Source organism: Arvicola amphibius, chromosome 8 (assembly GCF_903992535.2).
Source record: "Arvicola amphibius chromosome 8, mArvAmp1.2, whole genome shotgun sequence".
NCBI lineage: Eukaryota > Metazoa > Chordata > Mammalia > Rodentia > Cricetidae > Arvicola > Arvicola amphibius.
This window is the reverse complement of record NC_052054.1, coordinates 124,878,442-124,895,717: the sequence shown is the minus strand read 5'-3', so window position 1 is coordinate 124,895,717 and position 17,276 is coordinate 124,878,442. Positions and strand designations below refer to the sequence as shown.

The 17,276-nt window shown below is 41.0% G+C and overlaps 1 protein-coding gene across 5 annotated transcripts in view; it reads left to right on the top strand.

The window, feature by feature from the left end:
• The first annotated feature begins 12,713 nt into the window (after positions 1-12,713).
• Positions 12,714-17,276, top strand: part of Unc80 (unc-80 homolog, NALCN channel complex subunit) — a 163,437-nt gene continuing 158,874 nt past the window's right edge. For all 5 annotated transcript variants that reach the window (XM_038338762.1, XM_038338760.1, XM_038338759.1 and 2 more), the window contains exons 1-5: positions 12,714-12,805; position 13,149; positions 13,673-13,717; positions 15,911-15,913; positions 16,365-16,521. In XM_038338762.1, the coding sequence (XP_038194690.1) occupies positions 12,714-12,805; position 13,149; positions 13,673-13,717; positions 15,911-15,913; positions 16,365-16,521 (298 nt within the window). The remainder of the gene's footprint in view (positions 12,806-13,148; positions 13,150-13,672; positions 13,718-15,910; positions 15,914-16,364; positions 16,522-17,276) is intronic.

Genomic DNA, 17,276 nt, shown 5'->3' with positions numbered 1-17,276 from the left:
AATCGTGAACTATCTGTGATTCAATCACAGGTCTACACAATTATTTTCTAAAAGCCAAAGAGTATATACTGTAGCTACCACTATTGTAGGCTGCTGTTCTTCCACACACAGCCTCTTTGTTTACTCATTTCCTTGTCGTGATATAAAGTAGAAACAGACAAACACATGAATAAATGAACGTGGCTGTGCTCTAATTTCAGCTTACTCATGAGAGCTGAAATCTAAAGTTCATATAATATTTACATTTCTAAATTTAATTCTTTTTTAAATATTTTATTATTTATTATGTATACAATATTCTGTTTGTTGTGTATGCCTGCAGGCCAGGAGAGGGCACCAGACCTCATTACAGATGGTTGTGAGCCACCATGTGGTTGCCGGGAATTGAACTCAGGACCTTTGGAAGAGCAGGCAATGCTCTTAACCACTGAGCTATCTCTCCCAGCCCTAAATTTAATTCTTTTTTAAAAAAACTTTTCCTGAATCTGATTTACTCTGACTTATCTGGATAGGATTTGGATAGATATGTTATATGGCCCCTGCTCCTGTATCTCACGGGCAATGGAAAGAGGAAGAGCACAGCCAAGAGGACAGGCCACCGAGGGGCACTAGTACTCTCAGATTGAGTAAAGCGTCCCATCTTTTGCAGTACCAAATGGCTTCATTGCCCTGCTCCTCAGCTTGATGTCCACATAGACTTAAGTAAATTAGCTTCTTTGGATATCAGCTTTTGCTATCTGTAATGAGCTGGAATCATCCAGACAGTACCAGCAATTCACATCAAAGCCACTAACAACCGATATTCTTTGGTGTTATTGACAATTCACAATTGAATATTGCACTGGAATGTTGGGCACGTGGATGAAAAGGCACAGACCAGCAGACATTTACTACAAAGTGGTATTTGCCTTTGCCTCACAATTAGCCTGACACTCTGGTACCTTGATGTAATTATTCCTTTACATCCTTATCCACCCAGTGCTTTAGAGCGAGCAAACAACTTCTACATGGGATTGATTTAGTCACTAACACAATCCTGTAGGGTATTCCTTCTGTATTTGACTCAGAAGAGTGGTGGGGTCTAATTTCCCAACATTGTTGTACAATATGGCATGTGAGGAGAAAGCCCTACGTTGAGCACGAGTCCTTCCTGCTTCTTTTATCTATACCCAGATAGTTGGCACCATATTTGAAAAGACTACATAGCTGCCTTTTCTGATGTCCCCTATACTGGGGCTGCCACTGAATTCTGGGGTCTTCCTGGTGGTTCAAAGTGGATCTTCCCCCACAGCATAGCTCTTGCTACTGTTGATAATACACGGTTTACAACCATGACTTGGGTGGTGCGGGGGAAATTTCTGTATTTTGTCAACCATGTATTTTAATAAACACTGATTGGCCAGGCAGGAAGTAGTATAGGCAGGTAAACCAGACAGGAAGTAGAACAGGAGAATGCTGGAAAGGAGGAAGCCCATTCCTCCCAGTCCAGCCCAGACTTCAAAGAAGCCAACATGTGATCTGCCCTGCTGTGAAAGGTACTGAGCCACATGGCTAACATAGATAAGAATAATGGGTTAATATAAGCTACAAGAGCTAATAAGAAGACTGAGCTAATGGGCTAATCAGCTTTATAACTTATGGAGATCTCTGTGTGATTTTTGTTTGGGCTTGCCTGCTGTGGGGGTACCAGGTAGGACAGATATCCCAACAAGCAGGCCCCTCCTGTTACACTTGGATTCTCCAGCTCCTTCACAGCCAGTGTTGTTAAAGACCCTATGTGCCAACAGCAATCGTCTGTAGACTGGGCACCATGAAGACCAACTGATAGAGAAATGCAGACCTGCAGAACGCAACTGATTTGTAGAACAGGATCAGAGCTGTACCTGGGGTCCCTGTCGTGCATGGTTCTCACCAAGAGTTTATAATCAGGATGAGAGCAAAACTTTCCTATCTAGAAAGTTCATCTTTTCACATTGCTGTTGTTTATTAACCTTTTCACCTCCCTATAAAATACACTCCAAATAAAGTTACCTGGATTGACTCATTGAACATTATTCTCCCTGTACAAAATCTAAAGACCTGTGCAGGCCCATGGAATCTAAGGACAAGGGAAAATGAAAATAAATATATTCAATATAAAAATTGTGAGAAATTTTTTAAAAAACCCAGCACTTAAATTTAAAATTCCAAAATTAGGTATATATGTAAACATTGAGCATATTTTAAAGGCATGAGTAAGTGGATGAACTAAATTTGTTTTGTTTGAAATAATATTTTATTAATTCTTCAAGAAGTTCATATATTTTGATCATATTAAACTTATTCCCACTATCCCTCTTATTCTTTCTAATATGTGTCAAAAATCTAATATGTACCCAAAAAGGTCATGAAATCTGTATTATTTCATGACCAAATGTTGATCAAAGGCTTAAACATAAAAATGAATAACTATGTGTCTTTGTTGGGGGCATCATTTTTTATGCTATTGTGGTTGTGTAGTTGACACAATTTTGCTTTCTCTAGTTTATCTTCTTCTTATAATACTTAGTATTATTTATTTTGTTATAATCTATAGCCATATTTTCATACTAAAATAATAAAAGTTAGATAATTGGTCTTATGTATTCAATGCATTCATCACTTGGTCCTGTGCATTTATTTAGAGTCAGTTAGATTATGGCTTTGCATCTTACTTGCACATTTAAACTACCTGCAAAGCTTTATAGAAACTTCTAGATTTTTGCCCTTCTTATTGAAGAGTTCAGATGCTCAAGCATAATTCTTCTATATTAATGTCCTATAAGGTTCTTTCTCAAGATATGAGTCTAGGATTGAGATCCACTATTTTTTAAATTACCCAATGTATTCTAGAGACTCATTTAATCAGATCAGTAAGGGTGTGGTTTATGTCCTACACTCAGGACTAAGAAGCAAGAATTTTGATACGGTGGGAAATGGACATTCACAGAGGAGATTAGGAATGTTTGTATGATCTTGGTTTTATCAGAAAGAGTGATTGTGCTAAAGGTAAAAAAAAAAAAATGTTTCCAAACTATTCCTTATACTTGCAATGCGTGCAACTCAAACTCACTTTATTACTGTAACTTTTTTTAAATTATCTTTTTTTATTATTAAAAATTTCCACTCCTGCCCTCCTCCCATTTCCCTCCTACTACCTCTCCCCCTTCCCTCCCCTCTCAGTCCTAAAAGAAGTCAGGAAGTCCAAGTCCAGTGGGAAGTTCAAGCTCCTTCCCCTCCCATCCATGTCTAGAAAGGTAAGCTACCAAACAGACTAGGCTCCCAAAAAGCCAGTACATGCAGTAGAATCAAATCCAAGTGCCATTATCATTGGCTTCTCAGTCAGCTCCCATTGTCAGCCACATTCAGAGGGTCCAGTTTGATCACATGCTCGTCAGTCCCAGTCCAGCTGACCTTGGTGACTCCCATAGATCAGTCACACCATAACTTTTTTGACATTAAAAAACCCAGATATTATTTTACTTCTCAATAGTTTTTGTTTTGTTTAACCTTTTTAAATAAAAGACTTTTAAAAATGGTCTGATGCTATCTGTGAGTGAGTAGCAAGGGCTTCTCAGTTAGCTTCTGCTCCTCTGGGGAAGATACTTAATGAAGTTCCACGGTTGGGTTCTCTGAGAGGAGACTCCTGGACATACTTTGAGGACACTGAGGAACAAAGAAAGAACTGTCTCTTTATGGGAGTCATGAGCTCAGGTAGGCAATGCTGAGTTGGGAGTGAAGCCACCCATGTGGGGAGAGGAACTTGACAATAGACAGCATAAGGAAAAAACAAGGGACAGATGTGTTTCAGCACACTGGTTCTCCTGACTGTTTTATAAAACCATCAGGTAATGGCTCCCTTTACTAAAGCCTTTCTGAGAGTTGAGCCAGCTGCACACAAGAGAACATTACATGCATAGAAAGTGTCAGTAGAATTATTTTGAATTATTATTTTATTTTATTTCATGTGCATAAATGTTTTTGCCTGCCTGTATATCTGTACAGCACATACATGCTTTTGAAGTGAACATTGGATCCACTGGGACTAGATTTAGATAGTTATGAGCCATGAATGTGTGTGCTGGAAAATGAATCTGGGGCCTCCAAAAGAGCAGTCAGTACTCTAGCAGCTGATGCGTTGTTTCAAACCTGTTGTGGACTATTTAACTATGTGTCTTGGGGTTTTCATGCTGTGAAGAGACAACCCATGACGACGGCAACTCTTACAAGGAAAAACATTTAATTGAGGGGTTTTACTTACAGTTTCAGAGGTTCAATCCATTATTATCATGGCGGGGAGTCTGGTGGCATGCAAAGGTGTGTGGTGTTGGACGCTGAGAGTCCTTACATCTTTATAGGCAGGCAACAGGAAGTCAAATGACTCTCACATTGAGGGAAGCTTGAGAAAAAGGGACCTCAAAGCCTGGCCCCACAGTGACACATAACCGCCCACAAGGTCACAACTCCCGATAGAGCCCACTCCCTTTGGGGCATTTCTTTCAAACAACCACACTATACAAAGATAAGCTACATTTGTTATCTATGTAAAGATGTGTTGCATTTGTTTAATATGTAAAGATGTGTTGATGTTTTAACTTGCCCGTCTAAGGCAAGTTATGATTTCATAAACAATATTCTTTTTAAAATATAAGTTGTCCCTATAGAGAAAGGTTTAGATCCTAGGAAAGCATGAATTTGTCATTCTCTTAACTAATGATGGTATAGAGGAAGTTTTGCAAATATTTCACAGATTAACAGGAAAAAATTAATTGAAACTGTTTTCAAGGGACTGTTTGGCATTTCCACTTTAGTAGCCTGAGGCAGCCTTTCTTCAAGGATAGCACAGAGTGAAAATACACAAGGCCTGTTGTCGTCACAAACGACCAGCACTGTATTGTAACAATGAGAAACTGAGGACTGACTTGTTTCAAGCTGCAAAATAACACATTAATAAAAACGAGGGCCTGGAAAAATGTCTCTCGTGGTTAACAGTTCTCTGTTCTTGCAAGGAACCGGAGGTTATCCCAGCACCCCTGTCCAGGTGGCTCACAGCTGCCTGCCTCAGAAGTGCTCAAGTCCTTTTTCTGGCCTCTGAGCATCTTACTCATGCACCACATCCACATTCAGATACACAAACAAAACATTAAAATAAATCTTTAAAAATAACAAATGAGTGAAAGAATAAATCGTAATTTAGGCATAAGGCTTTCAGCCCAGGAAATTGTCATACAACTTAAACAACAAATACGTAATTTTTTTATAAAATGATCAGATCACTAAGGTGTGGCTAACATCGTAGATCAAAGGAAATTGACTGAGGTGCCCCACACTCGGGACAAAGAAGCGAGAATCTGATACAGTAGAAATAACATTCACAGATGGGTTGGGAAAGTTTGTACCATCTTGGTTTTATCAGTAAGAACGATTATGCTAAAGGAAATTGTTCTGCACTATTCTTTATATCACATATAATCACAACAGTTTAAGTATAACTTAAAAATAATGTCTGTCTTGATTGGCAAAATGCCTATTTCTTTTGCATTCTTAAATTCCTGAAGAAAAAGAGATTTTGTACTCTTGAAATAGAACTGTATGATAACTGATAATAATCAGCAGCCTATAGGAATTCCTCTAGTGAAATCCTTAAAATTAAAGCCAGTACAAAGCTCGGCCTAGTCTGGGTCTGACCATGCATGTTTAATGATTTCTAAGTGCTGTCCAGAGCTGGCTCCACCTTGTGCTCTGGCAGTCCCAGTTTGTGCTGCGGAGTCACGTAAGCTGTGCCTCAGGGACGATGTGTGTCGACTAATAAGTCCCACGAGATGTAAGCAGGAAACAGTATATCAGAAGTGCTGTGGCCTCTTCTCCACTAACTATGTGATTTATATAACATGGACTCTGACAGTGACGGGCTCAGTGCTCATCCGCTTTCCAAGTCACTCAGCAAAGAGGCATTGTAGGTATAATATTCAGTCAGGAGTGGACAATGAAGGCTAAGGTATAGGAGAGTTGTTGAAAGGCCCAAGGCTACGCCATCAGGTCAGAAACTTAACGCTAATGATATTTCAATAGAACAGACACTTTCTGTTGTGGTTATGTAACTACCTGACAACTTTCTTTTTTGACGCTTCTTCGTGTTGAACGTCGGGGTTTATATTGCTTCCTCTCAACTCAGGAGCCATGTTGCTCTCAGAAACCCATTAGGCGGGAGGTGATACGTTGCATGTGACATTGAAGCTAGGTTGGAAAAGATCCATAGCTTCTACCAGCTTCTTTCCTGTGGTACTCTCTGTGAGTGAAGGGAGCAATAAAACATCTAACTACCTGAGATCCTTAGAAAAGGCACAAGGCATACGTTCCTCCTAATGGAAAGTTCAAGCACCCAGCTGTCAGTCAGCAGGAACCACCCGGGTAAGTTGTCTTGGCCATGTAGCCCATTCACAAGCATGACAGTCCCAGCCACATCTTACTGCTGAGAGATCTGAATGAGAACTATCATATTGAATAGTCCCAGACTCCTGGACCCACAGATCACTGTGTACAGTAAAAATGGTTAGTTTGTGCTGCTAAGATTTGATCTAATATTTGCTATGCAACAGCAGAAAGCACACTACTCATTTCATCCTCAGAACAACTTTAACAGAATGGACACTCTTCCTTGCATTAAATTTTTAGCCTGCCAAAAGTAAGGCTTCATTATATTTCACATAAGCATATCATACATGTTTATATGTATACATTGTGTGTATACATAGGACACAGAATATGGATGCTATCTGGATTGCTTCCTTTACATAATAAATATTTTCATTTGGGGAATGCATTAGAAGCATCTGTACTAAAATGAGTTTTCTACCTACCCAGGAATATGGCAATTTATTTTTAAATTTAAACCTGTAGATGATTTGTTTTATTACTCATAAATATGTCCAGCACTTTTGATTAGACATATTCCTTGATGCCTTATAGATTTTTAAAAAATATATTTCTAGGTAGAAAACATCTTAAAGTATAAAATATTATATATTCAGATGAAGATAAACTCTGTAAAATACAAAACAGAGAAATGTAATAAAGATTTTTAGCACAGAATCGGAGGAAGGAATATTTTAGGTACTAAGCAATGTTACATAAGAAGCCTGTACTTGGGCTGGGTAACTTAAGCACATGAGGATGCCGAGGACAAACAGATCACAGATATACCCATCCAAGTGAAGGGGGCAGGAGAATAGGAACAGAATGAAGTCAGATCATGGAGAGCCCTACAGACTATAGTAAGGAGTCACCATGAGGATGCATAAGAAATAGACACATAAGACGTGTCTACTTCTACTGCTTGGAAACAGATTTAACCTCACACTCCAGAATGTAACATCTGTGTAATTATTCACACACTTCTGACACTTAGGCACATGATACAGCTACCAAGCTTCACCTTTAACTTGGTAGGCATTGCCATTGAGTTAATTTAGGTTATTATTATCAGCTCTCCTACATTACATTAAAGTATTCTAAGTTGGTTTACTGCAGCAATCTTTTCGAAAAAGTGAGCCAGGACCTTCTCTGTTTTAAGTTATCTGCCAAGAATATTTTTGTACACATCTGGCAAACTTGGCGACTGGCTACTGTCAAAACACACTCTCTTCTATAAGAGAGGACTAGGTTCATGGCTGAAGTGTATTGAAATAGGCTTTTCAATTTTCTATCATGTTTCTGAAAGTCCAGTAACCTATTTACTCTGTCCCTCACTTGAGACCACCTTTGGGAAAATTACATAAATACAGCACCTCCCATAGTGAGATATAATAACTTTCATACATGAAGAGCTTAGCCATTCACTACAGTGATTTCCATTGATCAGATGAACTGCTCTTGGTTGGCTTTCAACAATGCTCAGAGAGCCTGTTGCTTTCCAAAAGGTAAAAGAGTTGGGGCATGGTTTCAATGGGTGTCTGAGGAGTAACTCTATTGACTGGTTCCCCAGTGAGACACTGATTTGAAAGCTGACTCTGACAGTGCTTGTTATAGATTCTCTGTCCTCCACCTGACTCACTACCTCAAGGGCACACAGAATGGAAAGTGACGTTGACTCTTCTTCACTCTCCCATCACCGTCTGCCATTCCTTTCTGTCCTTGAGATGGTCTTGTGAGTGTGACTCATAGCATTTCTTCAAATGCCCCAGATGAAAAACACTCAGTGCTGTTCTCGAAAGTTGGATGGAACTTTGAAGCCAGGCTACACAGCTTTCCTTCACCACTCACTTGTAACTTCAAGTGAGTTACCCAAGCTTCTGTGGCTCAGCCTTCTCTTCTTTGATTATTGATTTTCCTCTTAATTCATTGTTGCACTTAATATAAACCTGGGTATAAAACATACCTTTGAAAACTTTTATTCCCTCACCTTCAAACTCATTGCTAGAAATGACTATCAATCCATTCATAGCTGACAAAGGGCTTTTCCTGATAACTTTGCTCCTGTCAGTCTTACTTACTAAATCCCAATCACAGAAATTATTCTATTTTGAGGATGGACAATATACTGGTGTTAGCTCCTTAACAACTTGTTTATTAATTATTGTTTTCTCAAATAACCTCAGCATTGCCTTGTTGGTAACTTCTTGCCATAGGTCCATCATGTTAAAATACTGTCATTGCAATAAATTTAAAATATAGTTTGCCTCCCTCCTTCCCCCATCCCTCTTGTTCTGTGACAATCTCACCAGTGTATAATGTCTCTGTAGTTGGCTGTAAACTCATTGTGTAGGACAGACTTGTCTTGAACTTGTGGCAATCCTCCTGCTTCTATTTCCTGAGTGACGGGATTCTGGGCGTGTGACACTGCAACCTACAAAGTTCTCCACAAAAGTAATCAGTTTTATTATAGAATACAGAAATTATGCTCTTGGAACTTAGAACAACAAAACATGTTGAAAACTCATGTCTGCAAACGACTTATGTGGAAGTATTTGCAGCAAGTCAGTTCACAGCCACAGGGAAGTGAAAGCAACTGAAAGGGCCTTCTGCAAGAGATACATCTGGCCTTGTGCTCACAGAAGAAAGCCCTAGGGACACCAGGGGTGTGAAGCACACAGTGTTGTCTCCCCAATGGGAGACATGTATAACCTGTCTTCTACCCAGAAGGCTGGGAATGGATATGGTATAAGCCTGGTGACCTCTATGTGGACAGGCTGCTCCTGCTCCCTCAGACCCTTATCTTGATCTTGTCTCAGTCAATCTATAGTGAGATCCTCTCCAAGACCCTTATAATGAACTTGTTTATCTTGATCCCATTTCCTCAGTGAATCTACAAAACCTCCCTTTATGGAGAATGTCACTTGTACTTTACAAGAGTTTCTATGTAGTCGTGTCTTAAGTAAGCTTTTTTATGCACATGCGATTGAGTTAATTACCACAAGGAAACTTTTTTCCAAATCATGCTTTACTTCAATGACTAAAATAAACTACTCGTAGTCAGACTCTCAAACTTTGAACCAACTGCAGCTACAGGGTTTCTGTTGAGCCAACGCCTTATTTCTCACGGATCAACACTCTTTAGCTTTGGTGGTTGCAGAGACCCTCGAGCTCTTCAGTGGAAACAATGGGACGTGTTCGGTCATACAAGGAAATGAGCTATCAAGCTACTAAAAACTGGAGAAAATTTAAACACACACAAATGTGAAACAGCCTTTCTGAAAAAGCCACATATTGTGTGATATTCTAGGGACAGCAAAACTCCTCAGACAGTAAAAAGATCAATGGTTGCCAGGGAGAGGAAAAGGGAAAGAAAGAGAAGTGGGTAGGCTGAGCATAGGAGAGTACACGAACGAAAACTGTCTTGCGTGTTACTGGAGTGATGGATGTGTGGCATTATTGAGCAAAACTATATAACTGTTCTACACAAACAGTCAGCACTACTATAAACTATGGATTTAGTTCATAGTAATGCACACATATTAGTTAATAAATAATAAAGATTATATCATGATAATGCACAGTGCTAATAATAGAAAAAACGCTGGGTAAAGGACAAAGGAGTAAAAGAGAACTTGGAAGCATCTGTTCATTTTGTTTATTAGCTTGGACCTTCTCTAAGATATAAAGCCTATAGTACTGTTGAAATCCAGAAGGTTTACAATAAATCTCTTTATAGCAGTGCTCAAAGTAGAATTTCATTGAATTTCTAGATGCAAGTATGTATGGGCAGCAAAATCTGGGAATCTTAGGGCTACTTTTGAATTCTGCTAATGGAAATTATGTGTTTTCTTTTTTGGCAGCATCCTTTCTAAACATATACTAAAGTTGATGTCTCCTATACATCCAAATCAATCCCTCTTCATTTCCTATGTATTAACCCAGATCTTCTGTCATGGTTTCAGTGATTTTCTATATAAAACAACCCACAAAATTGGTCTTTCTACCATGTTATGTCTTCTGAAGTCCATATGTATATGTCTAGCTTTCTCCTGTCGGTGATCATTGGAATTTCCAATGAAGAATTAAGAATAACTCAGTAATGTACTCCCCCACCCCCATGCAAACAGGAACATGTTCAAAGCCTGGAAGTTGGTTGGTATTTCCTGATGTGAGCATGGACAGGAGATTATGAACATCTTTGCACCACTGGAGACCTTGGCAGTTTCCCCCTTTTTTGAAGTGTGTGCCTGGCGTATAGTGGATTAGAACCAAATCATGGCATTAAAGGCGTAAGTCTCTGTCAATGATGTTTCCTCTCCCTGTGTGCACACGGTCATCGGATCCTGCTGTGTCCGTCCTGTAACCTCAGTGTCAAGACATAGACTCGGACTCTCTTCTAATTCTCCTCCTAACCCCACTCACATTGACCACACACAAGGGACATTTACTTCACTGTCAGAAGATTCCTTTTCAACAACAGATACCTGTCTGCATTTTCTTTCTTGTCCTTCTGCTCATGACTGGACACGTGGTCATGTTTGCTATAAACTCTTCTCTGCCTGTAGCTGTCTTCCCTTCAACATGAGGAGCCTTTGTGAACAGGAGTCAACATAAATAGTTTCTGATATATAAATATACTTAATAAATATTCATTGAATACATTTTATCCAGTCTCTATCTTAGTCTGTTTTAAGATCTGTATTTTCCTGAGTGTTCATTTCTATAATCCCAGCACTTAGAAGAATGGGGCAGGGAGACAGCTGAGAGTCTGAGCGCAGGCTGGGCGTCCTAGCAAGACACTATCAAAAGTAAAACATTTATTATTTTTTTTTTTTTGGTTTTTCGAGACAGGGTTTCTCTGTAGCTTTTTTAAGAGCCTGTCCTGGAACTAGCTCTTGTAGACCAGGCTGGCCTCGAACTCACAGAGATCCGCCTGCCTCTGCCTCCCGAGTGCTGGGATTAAAGGCGTGCGCCACCACCGCCCGGCGTTAAAACATTTATTTTAAGGTCCTTATTAAAACATATCTCAAGAAAGAAAATGGGAAGTTATTTCCGGGTCTTTTGTTTGTTTGTTTTTGTTTTTGTTTTTCGAGGCAGGGTTTCTATTTCCCAGTCTTAAAGATCTATGTACCATGCATGTTGTTATCAAAGAATGTCACGTCCTATCTCTTAAGATAAGGACCCAAAATCTGACTTGTCACTTCATGCTGTATAATTGCTTTTGTTCTGGTTTGTTTTAATCATTGGCAGGTAATAAATTGATAACATTGGTTTCGTGGTCAGCTTGTGCCACCCAACCTCACCTCACCCCCACTTGTCTCAGTGTTAGATAATACTTGTTAAAGGAACACAGGCAACACGGAAGGAAGATGGCAGCGATCATCGGAGTGAAAAAGACCACCAAGCTGCATTGAATGGCCTGTAATAAGCCATGCTTCTCCACGTGATGCAAACGTTGCCTCTCAACTTGTAACTAGATGAAACCCACACTGGTTAGTTAGTTCGTTCCACCCCTGCGTTGGTAAATCAAGCCAGGCTGACTTCTTCGCGTTATAAAACCAATTCTCACATAGAAAGACTTCTCAGCTTCCTCTCACGTCGTCAAGCCTGCCTTCTGCCCTGATTTTATTTTCTAGTCATTTCCCCCTGCATCCTTCCTGCTAAACCCGAGATGGACTGCTGACCTCTTTGCAAGAGGTGCGAATGATGCCAGAGTTAGTGACCGCTCTGCGGCTCTCCAAAGCTCCTCCTCCCCAGAGGTCGACAGTCCTTCGGACGCAGAGGTTGGGAAGCAGGACAGGAGACACTCTTGGGGTGCTCTCCGAGAGGAGCAAGCAGAACCCTGGGTGCCGAAGAGGCCGCGCGGGGGACCGGCGTGCCCGTGCCATGCGGAGCGTGGACTCCTGCGGCCACCCCGCAGCTGCAGCCCCCGGCCCCCGGCTCTGCTCCGCGGCTGGGCCGCCCGGCGCGGGCCGCTGTCCACAGTGGGAGGTGCTGAAAGCAGGGCGAGGGGGCGGCGGGCCGGCCGGCTGCTCCGAGCGCCCCCCTCCGCTCCGCGCCGCTCCTCCGGCCCTCCCCTCCTCCATCAGCCATGTTCCGCGCGCGGGGAGGGCTGGGGGAAGGGGCGAGCGCCGGGGGCCGGCGGCGAGGACAGCCGTCTCTGCCTCGGGGAAGGAGGGGATGAGCGCTGGGGGGAGCAGCGCGACGAGGAGGAGGCGGCGGCGGCGGCCGGCGAGGAGCCCGCGCTGGGTTCTGCGGTAGGACTCCCGGGAGCCACCATCATGGTGAAGAGGAAGAGCTCCGAGGGCCAGGAGCAGGACGGCGGCCGCGGCATCCCGCTGCCCATCCAGACCTTCCTGTGGCGGCAAACCAGGTGAGGGGCGCCGGGCTGGGGGCGCTCGGGGGGTCGCCGGGTCGTCGCCACCGCAACCACCGTGCCACCGAGGCCGCGCCGCAGCCTGCAGCTAGCAACGTCTCTGGGGTGGAAAGCGAGCCCTCAGCACCCACTTAAAAGCACGCATTAAAAAAAAAATCTCACTGAAGTTTGACAACAAGCAGATTGGTAGTTTTCGAATAAATATATATTCATTATCGAGGGGGTGGGAGGGTAGAGAACCTGGGCAGAGGGGGGGGGGGAACTAGGAAGGTAATTGGGACTGGTTCTTCCCTCCATCTCTTGCTGTAATTCCTGCCCTGGTGACCTGTTGTTTTTCTAGCGTGTTTGACATACCTACTGTGCCCACTTGTTAACCATATTTACTTTGATTCAGCCAATGTCGTCTTCATGATTGAAGCCCCTGAGCAGAGTGATTTTTGATAGATTTATCTCACCTGGCCGGGCCTGATCCCCATACCATGAACAGTAAAGGGCTTTCTTGTTATTTTAGAGACAGAGTACAAATGAAAATAGATGCTGGAACCATGACCCATATCGTGCTCATTTTCAGTTTTAAGATAAAAGCGCGCGAGGGGAATGCACGTCTTCTGACCATTGACGATATACAGTCCGACTCAAATAAGAGTGGTAGGGGAAATTGCAGAGCCACGTCTTTTTCATGTATGTAATTAATGTGTAAAAGCAAATGTCGTCAGCTGTCCAATAGCTGCTCATTAATAAGCTATGAGGAAACATGAAATTTGAGTTTCGTAGCACCATGCCCTATTTATTAAAATATAATATAAAGATGCTTAAAAATAGTTTTGCTCATGTTTATAACAAAAACCTTTACTAATTTTTCAGTGCATTTTGAGGCCTAAGCTGGGGAAGCAATATGAAGCCTCTTGTGTGGGTATGTGATTCTCACCATTTAATGATTATTTCCATAGTCTGTGTGATGATTTAACCCAAGCAAAGATGAAATCATATTAACTCCACAAGATAATTCAATTGACAAATATTAGTGAGCATTTGCCCTGAAGCAGGCACAGCTCTGCTCTTGGGTAGGGTAAAGACATAAACAAAACACAGTGTTTACAATCATACATACATAAAAGTACATAATAAGACAGATGGTGATGTACAGCATGGAGAAGAGTAGCAATGCATATTAGAAGAAGCTGTGGTAGGTATTTTGTTTCAGAGGCAGTTGGAGGATATGGTATACGGCTTAATCGCTAATGCGATGCTTGGGCAGACACAAGGGATGAAGGAAGGAGTGCCATCTTGAAAGGAGAGGCAGAACTACAAAGGACCTCAGCATCCAGTGGAAATAAACTAGAGGAATGGGTGGGATTGGCGGGGGGGGGGGCAGTAGAAGAGAAGGCAGAGAGAACAGAACGAGGCCCAGGGGAGAACGAGGCCCAGGGGAGTCTTTCAGGGAAGATTGAAAAGTCAAATCATTAATCAACAAAACAGAGACCCTTGTGGGCTGGTTGTTCATACAATGAATGGCTGTGGAGTAGATAGATAAGCAATTCCGTACTTTTATGTCTTGCACACATTCTGCAGGTCTGAAAGCAAGCAGTCTAAAATTATCCTGAAAATCCTGCTATTAATATTTATACAGAATGAAGTGAATTTGACCTGAGGTTCTAAAGGAATCCCATAGCCTTAGAAGACCTAATTTTCACACTGAGAAAATAAGGCACAAACTCATAAAGCAAAAGCGAAATGGGTCTTAAGAGCTCCACAAATGGATTTAGATCATGTATAGTATAGTGGAAAAGTGGGAAGCTGTATACTTCCATGCTGCCAAATGTATTTGTAAACGGCTCTATGGACGTTCCTCTAGAGAGGACTTCTGAAATGTAAGATCCATAATTCATGGTGCAAACCAAGTGGAGAGTTAAAGACACGTGTGCATGCACATGCACACACACTAACACACAGGCACACGCGCACCTGGAAGCATTGGCTTTATTGAATTATCATGAAGACACTTTCAAACTTCCCTTCATTGTCAGTATAGTGGACTTTCTTGTATCTGAATCATTACAACAACTTGACACTTTAAATCTTGATGCCCTTCCTTCTATCATGCTGACACTTTAGCTTAAGATAACCATGACTATTCTCTGCTCTTCGTAAACGTATGTCTGAGGTTTCTAAGGTACTCAAAATATCAAGTAGTTAGGTTTCATGCATGGATAAGTAAGCAAGGGGGAACAAGGTAAATAGATGCCAATGCAGGACACAGCTTCAGAGTTCAGAAGTTTCTAAAGTTACATAAGCAACGTTTAAGAATGAATCACATTAAATACTCACTTCATTGAGATTATGAAAGTAATTCATCTTCTCTGACTTATCTATATACTTTTCATTTCCAAAATGAGTTTCTTTTTTCCTTTTGAGTTAGAAAGGAAATAGTTCTTATTAGATAATCCCTGTAATAGAAGTCACTTTGCCCAAATATCTTAATAATTACAACAGTACAGCTAGAATATGCAGGGCTTATGTTACATCCCTCTACAAGACAATTGCACAAATGCATAGGCCATTTAGGGCACTTAAGCATGAATCACATTCATACAAGTTAAATCCACATTAACTTTGTTCTAAAAGCTGGTTGGTACCTTGTGCAGACATTCTCTGCCCTTAACAACACAACAAACAAACAAAAACAAAGGATCAAGCTTGTTTTCTGTAGTTCCTTTTCTCTTTAAACACCTATTTGGCACTGACCGAAAAGTTAATAATTTAGTAAAACATAAGACAACATTTGTTGCAACATTGCTTTGAAGATTAAATGAGTGATTGACGCCCAAGTCAAAATTTTTTGAAATAATCTTGTACTTCAGTTAACACCTGTTGAGGACACTGACATAAATTCTGTTCCTTAAGACACTTTTATAAAACTCATCTCATTTTGGTCTAGAGCTGTGGCAGCCACTTTGGCTACTCAGCAACATTTATATAAAATATTAGTAAGTATAATATGGTATTATATATTATAATATATAATATAATATTTTGACAACAAATGGGTTGCTAGGTAAAGAAGTTTATTTTAACAGAAATAAAATACAGATCACATGCCAGGTAGTGGTCCCACACACCTTTAATCCCAGTACTTGGGAGGCAGAGACAGGCAAATCTCTATGAGTTCAAGGCCAGACTGGTCTACAGGATAAATTCCAGGACAGTCAGGGATATACAGAGAAAACCTGTCTCAAAAAAACAAAACAACAACAAAACCAAATGAAAACCAAAATATAAACAAGAACAAAACAAAACAGCAAAAACCCCAAATCATTTCAGACCATAAACCGTATTCTTCAGGTCCAAAGCCTGAAAGTTAGCGGTTAACAATGACCGATGTCTGAGTGACTGTAGGTCAGTATACTCTTGGCAAGAATAGGTGTGTCTCCCCTCCCCCACCAAAAACCAAATTGAGCTCTGTGATTATCTTTTAGGTAATGTAGTATTTTAGCATTATTTTTTAATACTGTCCAATTCTTTATTTTGTATGCTCTCTAAAATTTGAACTCTGCAGTCCTTTGAACGAGTGCTGGTAGAAAACAAACTGCACGGCCTCTCCCCCGCGCTCTCGGAAGCCATCCAGAGCATTTCTAGATGGGAGCTGGTGCAGGCCGCCCTCCCTCATGTTCTTCACTGCACTGCAACCCTGCTATCAAACAGGAACAAACTAGGTGGGTGCTGAGGTACCGCTGGCTTATGTTGTCCTTTATGTGCAATGTATACAAGAAGAAGTGTGAAGTAGTTACTCCCATACCAGGCACTTGGCATACATTATCTTATGTAATTATCATAGAGTTTCTTTCCTATCAATACAATACCATCGTCATTGCCATTGTTTTTTAAGCTTTGTATATATGAATGTACTCTCACACTCTCCACTCAAACATGAAAATAGCATCATAGCATCAGGTGAGTTAAAGATTCTGACCCAGCCTGTGATTTACCATTTATCCTCCAGATGCCTGATGCAACTGTATTCATGAGCTTGGCATAGTCTCCTAAGGCAGTGGTTCTCAATGCCTTTGCTACATGTTGTGGTGACCTGCAACCATAAAATTATTTTCACTGATACTTCATATGATACTTCATAACTGTAATTGTGATACTGTCATGAATTGTAAATATTTTTGGAGATGGGTTTGCCAAGAGGGTTGCAACCCACAGGTTGAGAACCACTGTCCTAAGGCAGATAGATAGACAGACAGACAGGACAATAGATAATAATTATCTTGCAAATTGCTTTTCCCTTCTAGTAATATGTCCTAACCATTTCTCCTATGTTGGAATACCCATCTTTCTTCTCATTCTCTCCCTTGGTTTGTGTCTCCACTTTGATGTTACAGGGACCTTTCCAGGCCTGGTCTAAAATCGAATAGTTTTTTTTTTTTTTTTAAATCTTTACTGTCTAGCTTTTCTTCATGATAAG